The 13,490-nt window shown below is 43.4% G+C and overlaps 1 protein-coding gene across 1 annotated transcript; it reads right to left on the reverse strand.

Annotated features, from left to right (window-relative positions):
• Positions 1–3,331: 3,331 nt before the first annotated feature.
• On the reverse strand, positions 3,332–6,855 carry LOC135920269 (SET and MYND domain-containing protein 4-like). Its single transcript, XM_065454435.2, has one exon. The coding sequence runs from the start codon at positions 6,446–6,448 to the stop codon at positions 4,127–4,129; it is 2,322 nt and encodes a 773-aa protein (XP_065310507.1). The 5' UTR covers positions 6,449–6,855; the 3' UTR covers positions 3,332–4,126.
• Positions 6,856–13,490: the final 6,635 nt, after the last annotated feature.

Consider the following 13,490-nt stretch of genomic DNA (forward strand, 5'->3'; position numbering starts at 1 on the left):
TTTTTGCTCCGGAGCTGAACCTGAACCGACAAATATGCAGAAGCCTGAACTAAAATCCGAACCTAACTAGAAAACCGGTTTTACATGCATGGATGGACGCTATGAGCGTCCCCTTTGAAACGGGGCGGTTGGTTGCGCCACCAAAGCCTTGTTCTTATTTTGCCTAATGTCCTACCTATCTCCTTGAAAAAAAAAAAAAACGCACACATGCGCACGCACGCACACACAGAGAGAAGAGAGAGTGAAAATTCCCAGCATTAAACTTTCTGAACCACCACTGGAAACTGTTTTTGTACGTCTCCGTTGTTTGTATTCGCCCTACTTTTCTGCCATCAAATCTCCAACCCTTTCTTACTCTCTATTGCGGACATGTTCACTTTCCCCGTGCTATCCCATAACCCAAGGGCTTGAAGGAGGCCAGAGAAGCCTAAACCGACAGCTGGGTAGATATCTTTACATTCTAATAAAACATGCTCCATGGTTTTCCTAGCTTTACCACAGCAAGCACATGCTTCTTCGTTCCTATATATCGCTTTATAGGTACGCGTTCTAAGGCGCGATCTCGCTTCGGAAAGTAAGGGGCTTCCCTTTGAGTTATAAATTGTTTCTTTCCCGATTTCGCTTTTTTTTTTTTCTAGAAACCCATGGCAGGTTTCATTTCCATTGCCGCCACCCATGAAATTGACTCAGCCTCTCTGACTTTGCGTTTGACGTTCTTTGTTGCCATGTTGATTACTAGACTGGTCGCATACTTGCTGGTAAGCTTCCTAGTTCCTCCACTGTGAGTCAAATCAAATATCGTGCGTCTTGAAAAAATACAAAGAAAGGCAGTCAGGTTTATATTTAATAAATTCGCAAGACTGGACTCTCCCTCCAAAATTATGACAGAAAACTCCATACCTACTCTTGAATCGCGCCGAAAGCTGCTAAGACTTGAATTCCTTTCCCTTCTTCTCAACAACAGGCTTGAAATTAAACCATCGACTTATATAACGCCTGCACTAACACGGCAAACAAGACAGCGTCATCCGGATTCACTAACACCCTGTTATGCTCGAACTAACACGTTTAAATTTTCTTTTTTTCCCAGAACAGTATCAGACTGGAACGACAGTTTACAGACACAGTGTGACTAAAATTTGTATAAATCTGTATTTGTTTGTTCTTAATTTGTTCTTTTGTTTGTATACGTTCTATTGCCTCTCTGTTTGGACCGAAAGGTCTGCAGTATGTACTAAATAAATAAATAATAAATAAATAAATAATGTTCTGCCTGTAGAGATACCTGAAATTATCGCAACCCATTTACTTCCACATTTCTCAGTGGTTCTTCAGGATCAACTTTACTTTCAGCTTGACTCACTTCAAAGCTTGTCCAGCCTGCACAGCTTCATGTATAGTCTTCCCGTTACCGTCCAATGCGAGGCGTCCCACTGACCTTTGGTTGTCATCGAGACCTGATTGTACCCTTCAAGCAAACAACCGCATTTCCAAATGTAAGTTCTGGAACCATTACACCTTTCCACATACCCTGGAGTACCTCTTAATTACTTTCCATAGCGCTCCGTGCTTCATTGCGGCCGCATTTCTCGTCGCCTTTGCTATTATTGTTTTGCCCCCTCTGTTTCCATATATCTATTGTTTTCGCTTATGCATACACCAAGATATTTTCGCATTGACAGCGCAACATGGCGGCGTTTCTTACGACATGAGAACGCCGAGGCGTCACCGAATTTTGCCATAAAACAAATTGGATGGCTATGGAAACTGTGGAATTTTACGCCGACGATGGGTTCGGCATCCCAGAGGAATTATCCTTTCGGTCTTGATGCGGTTCGCTGATGAGCAACAGTTGATGATTGTGCGCGAAAAGTTGAGAGCGAGTCGCACAAAAGGATGACGACATGTTCCTGCTTTCTCTTTCGAAACCCAGCGCCGGTGCAGTGACTCGGCTTGTTTACGACCGGGCCCGTGTGAATGAGATCACAGACACGGGAAAAGCAAGCGGCCCGCCGCAACCAACGCGAGGCGAGATCGACGGCGCGGCTCGTTCTTTGTCCGCACTCGCGCGCCGTTCCTTCGCGGCCCCGCCTGCGCGCGACCCAAATATCGGTGCACAGTATAACGAGGCCACTCGGTAGGCTACAACGGCAACATCTCTCACCGCCTTGTGGATGAAGATTAAAGTTCAGACCGCGACTTTGCTATAGCAAAGAATACATTTGCTTGGGGGCAGGGTGGCTGCTAAAACCCGTCTCCAGAAATACCTGGCGATGTCCTTGCTTTCTGGTTACGATTACAACGGTGCAAATAAGAACATATGGTAGCGTACGCCACTGGGATGTTTTCTGTGTCATATTCAATTACAGGAACCAAAGATTGAGCACTCAATTCTTCCCCCCCCCTCCTATGTAGGCTATGGCTCACCAGAAACTATATTACGGAAATTAAACCTTTTTTACTATATATTCCCATCATTCTAGTGTCTGTCAGCTGGGTCACTGTGTTTGAAATGCCTTTATTCCCTTGTACAGCTGATTCCTTCAGCTTATTGCAATCCTATGAGAAGGTGCCTGCCACAGTGTGGTCTCAAATAAGCCGGCACCAATCAAGCACCCCATGAAAAAATAATTTTGTTTGAAACAAATTTTTTTTGTGCATTAATTGAATTATTGTTAGTTCATGAATGTGTGTACTAAGGAAGCTGGGCAACATTTTAACATTAACAATAACCTTAGGTAATTAGTCTTTGATGTTCTGTGCAACATATCCTTCAAGATATGGCAGCCTCCAAATGAGAGAATGGCAACATTATTATTGGTGCATAACCAAGTGGCAAAGAAAAATAAGCTTTAACAATGTTGACTGAAGACAACACAAAATCATTCAAAGCAATGTCTACTGCAAGCTATGCACTTGTCTATTTTTTTCGTGATCATTAACAACTGTACCGATGCCTGACCCAGTTATTAATGCCAGACCCAGTTCCTCTTTGTGAAATGCCGATGCCTCACCGTAAGTGTAACACAACTGAACACTCCCCCAGTGTATGTGCGGGGACAGTTTACTGAGAAAGCAATGGTCATGATGACCACTGGTGTGGCACTGTGTTTCCGTTTACAGTGAATATAACCTACACAAAGGTGCACACTGTGTCCACCACACAAGTGGAGATAATTGACACGTTTCACTTTTCTACGACATAACTGAAATGCTGCTTAGCATACAGCTGAGACATGCTTCCACTAAAATTAATGCTTTATGAAGAGGCAAACATTCGTCCGAAAGTTCCGCACAATGTAGTTATAATCCGTGAACTGGAAATGAAAAATGCATGTATGAACATTACTTTATTGCATTTCACTTAATTTAGTTGCATTTCCTGATGCATTTAACCTCACACACTACTTGGAAAGAGACAATCTTGCTAACAGAGAAACCTAATGCAATTAAAAATACACCACACAGGACTCAGAGCCTTTGAAAAGCACAGAATACTCAACAAAGAACACACAAGGAACAAGTGATGAGCTGATGCTCGCATATAAGTCAAAGTGGAAAACACTTAAAACACTCTGGTCAGCACTATGTGATATTGGAAATAGCCTACAGGCAGTACTTCCAGTGCAGTTGCTCTGAGCAACAGTTAAATGTGCTGCACATCTGTAGGAACACGTCACACACTTGCCCAAGTTGCTACATTAAAATGTAAAGCTCTCTTAATTTAAAGCCAGAGTTTGAGTTGAAGCATAATTCCTTCTATAACAATGTGCTTTACCCAATGGCACAAATGCATTGAATGTCTTCATGTGCTACCCTGTTATCAACTATGCCTGAAATGCACTTTTTTTTTACTTCATTCTTTTCTGTGCAAAACACCTCGATTTGCATCGTATTGCTAAAAAAATTGCCTACCATACTCACATTCACCACTTGGTAAAAAATAGAACAAAACACGGGCAGCTCCATGCAAAGAACCAGATTAACACACAAGGTTTTGCTGGCAAAGTGTTCATAGTGTTCTTGTCATGTAACATAAGAATAAGCTTCTAACGTGAAATATCTCTGGTTAACCTCCCTGTGTTTCCTTTGCCTTTCTCTCTCTCTCTCTCTCTAACGTGCAACTCTATGACACTGTCGCTAATATTCTTCTTTTTGCTTGCAAGTCCCGTGTTGTGTGGTGTCTCCTTCCATAATGGAGAATGTAAATAGTCATTGCTTCGTCAATCACAGAATCTGCATTCTTTATAAGGTGCTCAATCTCCTCCGTTGAAGCTTCTTGGCGGATTGCCTGAGGCACAGCATTCACAAGTATGTCCGACATCTTCTGAAGCTCGTTGGCAAGCTCGATGCTGTTCTCACCATATATCTCCCGGATCGCATCAACAGCAGGACTCAGCACTTCACATGCTGATCGAAAGTCGCCAATTGCACAGAAGCATTTTGCCACCATATCCTTGGCTTCCAGAAGTTTTAAATTGTGTTTGTACATCAGCTTCTCCCGTGCCTTCAAGCATTTGTTGAGGCGCTGCAGAGCTTCCAAGTGGTTACCCTTTTCAGCAAGTTGCACACCTTGAACGTAGAGGTCATGCATTCGAAAAGCCTTCTGCTCACGTGCAAGGCACTCTTGAGTGGTGCCACAGTCTAAGCAGGCAGCCTTCCCACTATCATCAGGCATATTCAGTGGCCCATCACAGTATTCGCACTTCAAGGCCTGCAGGCGTTGCTCAGCATCCTCCCCAGCACCACAAGCAGTGCAGTTGCAAGTGAAGAAATACTGCTCCTGCAGTGTCTGGCGCCGTTCTGCAAAGGACATTCTTTGGTAGTGAGGACCATAGCAGTTCAAAACTTCCTCCCCAGCTGCAATATTCCTTACAGCTCTCACCACAAGAGTTGAGCCACAAGGAAAGTTTGAAATAATGTTGGGGTTGCAAGCATGGTTCATAAGGCTTGCACTTGGGTAGATGGCTGTGGCTATACGAACTTGCTCAGTTGTGACCACAACGTCATCCTCCTGCATTGTTCTTGACTCCAGTGATGTGATGGCATGGGCATTGCACACAAGCTGCTGAATGTGGCGTAGCAAGAGACCTCCTGCAAATGTTTTCAAAGCTGCCACACTGGGCTCCATTATGGGCAGGCCAGGGTGGTTACTTGACCCATTTCTTCCAGTGAGGCTCAGTGCTGAAGCCTTTGAAGTCACTTCATCGAGGCTAAAAAACTGGACCTGATCCAGCAGCATGTAGAGTAATGCTGCTGTCAGGGAGTATTGCAGCATGTCATCAGCATACATCTTGTCATCATGTGTAACCAGCTCATATACAGCATTATAGTTAAATTCATTGATTTCATCATCCCCCGCAGAGAGAGCTTGAGAAAACCGGACAAGGTTGGCTAGGCCTGTTACAAAAAGAATCCTGACAGCCAAATGTGCAATTCCTACAGAGTACAAAAGGTTCAGATTACCACACTCCAAGTCATGGTACCGACTCCAGGACTCCTTTGCACAGCTGAAAGAACAGTACCGCACCTGGTTGCACTGTGAGCACGGAACAGCGTTTTGGAGCCTTTTGTGGCAGTGATGACAGTGGGTTTTTGTGTGGCCTGGCAGCAGAACCGAAGCATACGGCTTTTCGACGAAAACTGCATCACCAGTCCGTAGCTCTCGGTTGGCCACCACGAAGCGTCCTTTCTCTGTACTGTACAGAATGTCCACGGCATTGGTGCAGTTCGGTACAGAATCGTGAACGCCGCGGACTACACTGGGTACCTGTGATTCGTCGTCGGGGTCATCTTCGTCACTTGGAACAGGTGGTGTCTTGTTACCGCTACACGCTTGTTTGAACATATCGATTTCCTTCGCCTGCTGTGCGTGTTTTCGGCTGTCCAGACCCGCGCGCCGCAGCGCCTTAGTGGCCAAGTCAAAATTTTCCAGCGCTTCTCTGGGCTTTCCGAGGCGCAGGTAGCACTGACCCTTCCGCAGATACAACTTGTAGCGCAGGTGGTTGGGATAACCGAGCTCGAATGCGTAGCGGACGTCGCACAAGGAGCGTTTGTACTTGCCTGCGTGAAAGTATGCGGCGGACCGATTTGCAAATCCTAGCGACATCTCTTCAGCGTGTCCTTCAGCGTCTGGAGTATCCGGAAAAGGAGCCGAGAGGATGCTCTGCGTGTAAAACTCGGCTGCTTTCGCATACTGCTTGCGGTTGAAGCAGATGTTTCCCTCGCTCCGCAGTTCAGAGGCCTTCTCCCAGAACTTGCGGTGCTTCGACGAGCAGAGAACTGTCAACCAGTGCTTGATGCGCGGATGGGCCACTTCGTGGCGGAGGCAGAACCTGACTCGCTCTTCATTTGTTTCAAGCGCGCTAAAGACGGCAAAACCATTTCCCTGACGTACGCGTTCCGTGGTGCTGTCGAGAACGTCTTGCCAGGTTTCGATCTTGGACATTGTGGCCGGCTGCTCCCAGACGCTGACCTAAGCGAGTGAACGGAGAACAATACTCATAGTCCGCGAACAGCACTTGCGAGATGCCTGACCAAGCAGGCAGACGGGTCAGCCTTGTGAAACAGACTCGCCACACACTCGCGAACGTCTCTCACAAATATCCGCGGCAGGAGCGCAAGACTGTTAGCGACTCGCACCTGCGCACGTGATTTCTGCGTTAAACGTCGTCCGTTGTTTTGGTCGCAACAATTTTCGTGCGCCCTGTGAGTGCTCGAATCGAGTGCGGCCTTCAAATCGCCGACGGAACGGCCAGCGCAACAGGTTTGACTCGCCACGCTCGCCACACGACACGCGAACACCAACAGTGGATGACTTCCGCGTTTTGGATTGGCTGCGGCTCTCTGCGGCTAAGATCGGCTAGGTTCTTGACTCATTGCCAGACGGGCACTTCGTTTTCTCCCTCCCCACGACTGCGCGCGTCAGGTTCGCCTCATTAGTGGAAGGCATTTCGGTATTGTTGCGCAACCAATTTCAAGTGCAGCCAATCTCGGCACTAAACGCTGCGTTTAAGTGCGACCTAAATATCCTTTCTGCGACGCTGTCGGGAAATTACGACTTGGGCATTGTTAACAGACTTTGTGTTGTTCAGCGACGGCGGACCCAGGAACGGCTCTTGGCCTCGTGCTCTTATTTCAGACATAGTGCCGAGCTGCGCTCACTTTGCCACCACAGTGCAACGACTTAGAAAATGTCAGGTCGATCGAAACCTCTCTATCGTAGCTTGCACGAGGTCGGCGGAACCGGGTTTTATGACATCTGCAATTGTCAACGCATCAACGACTTTAGCGCGCGGCAATTTTGCCTGTATTCACTGGCTTCTTTCACGCTCGGAAAAACACTTATGTAGCACGCATTGAGCAACAGAAAGCTGAATCGGGAGTTTTTGATGCTGCTCTGCAATTTTCTCATTGACACTTCTAATTCTAATATTTGAGAAGTTGATTACTTAAGACTAATTATGTAATTTGGCAGAATGCAAAAATACTCCGAGTATCTTCAAGCGTTGGCAAACAACATTACCTTGGTTCTGTCCAGCTACGTGGCATTTGCATATTTTTAAATGGTGCATGATAGTTGGGACACCCTGTATATATAAATATCATCTTCTGACACTGCACGCCAAAAAAAATAAACACTTCAGTGTGAATGACTATCTCCCGCTTTCACCTTGTTCATCGTCTTGAATTTTCGTCTCCCGCCTTCCCCCTATTTTCTCTGTATCCTACACCTCTGTCACATAGCTGCAGACTTATGCAGTCGTGCTGACGTTCTCTTCTTAAACGAAATCATTCATGGACATATCTTCAGATCTACTAGTTTTTCTGTTTCAATGCAGGTTCCGCAGGAGACTGCCAGGAAACTTAGACACTTCCACGTTTCTGCCTCTTCCAGCAGACACTCACCTCTCCGGAGAATGCAGACTACACAACTGCCATTTTCTCTATGCTAATATCATTCAAAACGTTCATTTTCTCAAGAACCTTCTTTCTAGCTACACTACTATACTGTCATCTCATACTTTCTCTCCTTCGGCATATTTACTTCGCCTGTCAATTGCAAGTTATTGATGTATTGTTGCTCACTATGTAACTGTTTATACAGTTCTTTGTCTTCTTCTAATCGTTTTATGCTATAACTTTTGATTGTTTTACAATTTTACCTTTTTTTGTTTTTGTTCCTGTGCACCAGCACTCAGACCTCAGTGTCGCTCCTGGTCACATTGAACAAAATTACTGACTGATACTGAATCACTGATTATTATTATTTTGCTTTTCCTTCCCAGCAATATTCACCCAATGGCTTCCAAGGTTGACCAATTGACAATCATGGGGCACTATTATGACCAGTTGGTAACATTAGGCTCCAAATTATGTGACTGAAAAGCCTGAATAACCATTAACCGACATAGATAGATTGAAGTAATGACTGTTTCGCTAACACTAAAAGCATTTATGCTTCTTTTTAACCTTGTCTTCCCAATCATAGTCCACAGGCAGACCTAATGGAGTGTTACCTGACCTACAAATCAGATAACAGATACTCACCACTGAACTACTATCCGATTTCCACAACAAGCGTCCCTCGCAGAATTATGGAGCATGTCATATTATCTCACATAATGTACTTTCTTGACTCTGAAGATTTCTTTCATCTATCACAGCACAGTCTCCACAAAGGGCTGTCTAGCGAAACTCAGTCATCTTCCTTCATGATTTGCACTGAAGACCTGAATTCTAACACAGAGCGAAGCAATTTTACTCGATTTCTCAATACGCCCTTTGACAAAGTAGCTCATCAATGCTTGCTTGCTTCAAAAACTTTCACAATTGAACATTCATTGAACATTCATCCCAATCGCTTAAGAATTTCATCTTAAGAATTTCTGACTAATCACTTACAGTTAGTGCAAGTCAATATAACAATGCTTCTAAACCACTTCCTGTGACATGAAACATTCCACAAGGTTCTTTGTTAGGTCCCCCCTTGTTCTTAATATAGAGGGTGTCCCTACTATCATGCACCAATATTTAAAAATATGTGAATGTCATGTAGCTGGACAGAACCAATTGTAATGTTGTTTGCCGTCGCTTGGATACTCAAATTATTTTTTGCATTCTGCCTAATTACATAACTTAAATGATTAACCATTTCTGAAATAATATAAGTAGATCAAAAGTGCCAATGAGAAAATTGTAGAGCAACAGGAACTCCTGACACAGCTTTCTGTTGCTCAATACGTGCCACATAAAAGTGTTTTCGGAGCGTGAAAGCCCGCGAATAAATGCAAAGTGCCTCGAGTGGCAACTTTGCGCATATTTGTGAGCTTATTGGGACTTTTTCATGTTGCTCTACAATTTTCTCCTTGACACTTTTTAATCTGGCCATAATATTTGAGACGTTTATTAATAAATTAAGACTAATTAGTTGGAACGCAAAAAATAATCTGAGTATCTCCAAGCGATGACAAACATTACCTTGATTCTGTTCAGCTACATAGCATTTGCAGATTTTTGAATCTTGGTGCATGATAGTTGGGACACCCTGTATATGGCGTAATTTTGAGTTTTATGGAATTTTTTAAGATCGCCTGTGGCAGATAGCAGTATTCTTGTCTTTGAGCTGGATTACTCGAAGAGGCTGACATTATTACTAGCACGAGCAATCAAAACACATATTCAACTAACCAGAAATTAACTAATTAAGTTCTTAATTAATTACTTTAGGCCCATATTGCAATTTACAAATTTAGCCAGTGAGTTTGCAAGTCGTATCCACTTGAATTATCACGATGACATCAGTTTCAAGATATTTCCCAAACTGGGATGAAACATGAATACGAACATTTCAGTTACTTTTGTGCTTCAGTGCATGAAAGAGCATTTTGTTAAAAAGACAAGTGAAACAACCGTGAACTTTACCGTGAGTTTGATGGCACATATCTTCAAATTAGTATATTTCTCTTCAAAATTTGAAGAGAAATACTGGTGGGCATTGTGAGTCAAAATGCAACCAACATATATGATGTACTTCCTGAAAACCTGACCAATAAATGGATCGGAATTAGCAGTTTAGATTCTTTCAAGATTCAATTAGCACATAGCAGCAAATGGTTATATTGGAAAAAGAAAATGAACTGCTCTGAATACTACACCCCAACTGCAGCGATGTTAACACAACTGGCATTGCAACATTAGTATGAAACATTTTCGCGTGTTTGGGCCGTTTTCTTTTTCTTAAGAAGGTTATGAACTCATTGGGCTGATCGAACCTTTGGTTTCTTCAGAATGCAATGTAATTCTTTATCTATACATTTAGTCCCGAGCACATGCTGTACAAATCCAATGCCACGAAGAACAATGTGTGGCAAGTCTCTTTCGTTTTTGCATTTTCCCTGGTGTGCATGACTCCCCTCGTTCATGGCAAGACTTGCGCTTCTAGAATAGTAACGTTCTAAGCCTATTAAACTTCGGTAATTTTCTTTTTAGTTTGCCTTTGAGCATTTATGAGCATTGTGACATATGAGTCATTCCCAATGTGAATTGCACTTACTCTGCACAGTGTTGTCTGTTTTACAAGCTGTTTCTAAATCAGACTCAATTGTAACAAACTTTCCTCACATCGAACCCTTTTTCATAGAGAGGTTCGCCATAGGTAAGCTTGACTGCATTCTGTGGCCATGCTGCCCTACAAGTCCACAATTCACATGGTGGAACCTTACGCCCCCTACCCTCACCCCCAGTGTAGGGTAGCAAACAGGATGATCTTCTGGTTGACTTCCATGCCTTTCTTCTCTGCTTTCTTTTTTTCTACGCCTAATACATGATGCAAAACACATTTTGTTTGTCCCAAAGCTAGCTAATCATGTTGCCGAACATTTCCGTTGTGAAGCGATTGTCACGCTGTGGACTCGGGGATGATTAACGTTTTTCTGAATTTTGAGTGGGAGAAAAAAAATTTATTCTTTCAGGAAAATTCCGAGAAAAAAATAGAACTCCATTACAAATAGCTTATATTTAGTATTTCAACACTAAAACAGAATTATCCTTGGAAACATGCGACGTGATAACTGAGAAAGAGTATCCAAGTCACTCTCGCTGGACACTACACATTAGTATCGCTCCAGGCTATTCTCACATTCATATTTGAAGAAAAAACAGCGCTACAAAGACACGGACTAAAAGAACATGTACGATGGACAGGCGCTTGTCCAAGTCAAGCTTTCACATTCAAATTTGATTGTACGTAGACGAGTTCTTGAATGCATTTACTTGTATGTTGCAAAGCTTGTTATGAACATTTTATATTATATATTTTACATTACTGTTTGATCACAAAAATGTTGCTTTAATATTTATTGCTTCAGAAAAACTATGATCATTACAGTGCTGTGTCCGTGTGCCCCCAATAAAATGCTGGCGAAAGAAATAGACAAGTAATGCGAATCTTGCCCATAAGGATATTCATGTCTATTTGCGGTTCCAATAAACTCAAACTTCAAATTCACTCAAGATTCTACGGCTCTGAGAACGCATGCGTCCTGCATTAGTCATAGGAGTGGCTTGTTAGGCTAGTGGGTACACCGGTATTACATGGTGGAATGCCACCAAATGGGGAAACTGAAAAAGAAACCATGAGGCAGAAACAGTGACAGGAAAGCTGCTGCATGGACCCTTCCTGTCTCTTCATTTCTTTCTCGTGGTACTTTCTTGTCTCCCTGGTTTCTCGCATTCCACCATGTAACTGCATTAGTCACCATATTCAAAATTTTAACATGCAAATGCTAGCCTCTTTCCATGTATATAAAAAAAGTTTGAATTAAGAGTGCAATTACACCTTTGGATTTTTTTGCTTCCCTTCACACTCATTGCAAACACATAGACTGCGCACTAATTTTATATGAGCACATCGTTCACAATGAAGACAAATAGAAGCATTTCAAAGCTTTTTAACTCAAGATAGCTTCTTGGGCCAGTTGGTTGATACTTGAAGCCATGCACCGCATCACACATGAAACAAATGCAAAGAACAGAGCCTACCACGGGCGCTAAAATCACAGCCGAATCTGGCTACATTCATGCCTTCAGGTAGCATGTGCGGGTTTATTGACCAGCTGCCTTCACTCCGAAATGTTCACGTACTGGTGACGCCTGCGGCATAAAAGGGATGTTCTACATCCGCCGCCAAGGCTTGCGAGTGGTGGCACTGGCTAAAACTCCCAAGGTCAGTTCTAGTAGTGAAAACATCAATACCCAAGAAAGCGAATGGGAAAACAGCGCCGCCATAGCTTAACTGGTTAGAGCATCGCACGCGTAATGCGAAGACATGGGATCATTCCGCACCTGCGGCAAATTGTATTTTGCATCCATTTTCATTGCCGTTAATTTACCATTTCTTTAATTAGCAAGCACAAGCAATTTTTATGTTGTCCGTGGTGTCTTTGTTGGCTTCTTTAATTAATTAAAATCGGGCCCCTCGGTTCACCCCCTTCTCGTTTAGCCAATTTATTGGTATTTTAAGAACGCGAGGAACTGCACAATAAACCGTATCAGGTTTAACACAGCAAAGAATTAAAAAAAAATGCATCTCGTTTCCAAATACACACAAAAGTATCACTGAGGCTCGATAATGCAGTGCCCATGGTGTCCGGCCTTGTGTTCTATTTGCACTGCTATGGGTTCATCAGTGGATATTTACGGGGTGTCAAACACACAAACAAAAATAACTTAATAATAAGCATGATTCAGGCCATTTTTACAAGCTGAGCTCACCTAACATTCTCTCCTACTGTCACTTACCAGATAAGTGCATGGCATGTTGAATCCTGAAAACAGAACTATACACCATAAAACGCTACCAGATGCTTTGGTTTCATTGGATTTAGCACTCCTGGCCACTGCACATCCCACCGCTTTCTCAAGTCCCTGGTACACTTGATTCTGAAGCTCGCGTCACTTTTTCTTCTTGACAAATTTGTGGTCTTCAGTTTTCAGCATTGTTACTTCGAAGCCGTTGCAATGGCATTTGTACCAGAGCGTCGGCATGGTTAGCCATGCATTGCAACTTGACGAAGCCAGCGCAGAGATCAATATTGGCTGACGGAGAAGAAAGACTGCTGACCCCACCATATAGCTATCGAGCACGTGGCCGACACCCTGGACATTATTAAGCAGTGTGACAGAGATGGGAAGAAAGTGCATGCTCGTAGTCGATAGATCTCGTGGCAATCGGCACACCTGGCCAGGTGACTGGAATCGACTGCTTGTCACATGAACGGTCATGTGTTTGAATGCTCTTTCCCCAATTCGTCTTTTCTTTTACTACGTTTCAATATTGTCATGGGGCACTCCCTCCGAAGATACGTTGACAACTTTCTTGTCATTTTAAATTTAGACACCCAATTAAATTTGGTGGCTATGTCAGTCATAGTTCTTAGCAAGTGTTCTTCCTCACTGAAGTTCACGTATGAGCTCCAGCAGGCCTATTT

Source organism: Dermacentor albipictus, chromosome 10, assembly GCF_038994185.2.
Source record: "Dermacentor albipictus isolate Rhodes 1998 colony chromosome 10, USDA_Dalb.pri_finalv2, whole genome shotgun sequence".
NCBI lineage: Eukaryota > Metazoa > Arthropoda > Arachnida > Ixodida > Ixodidae > Dermacentor > Dermacentor albipictus.

Coding starts and splice junctions, on each gene's coding strand:
- LOC135920269 (XM_065454435.2), bottom strand. CDS start 6,448: ATGTCCAAGATCGAAACCTGGCAAGACGTTCTCGACAGCACCACGGAA.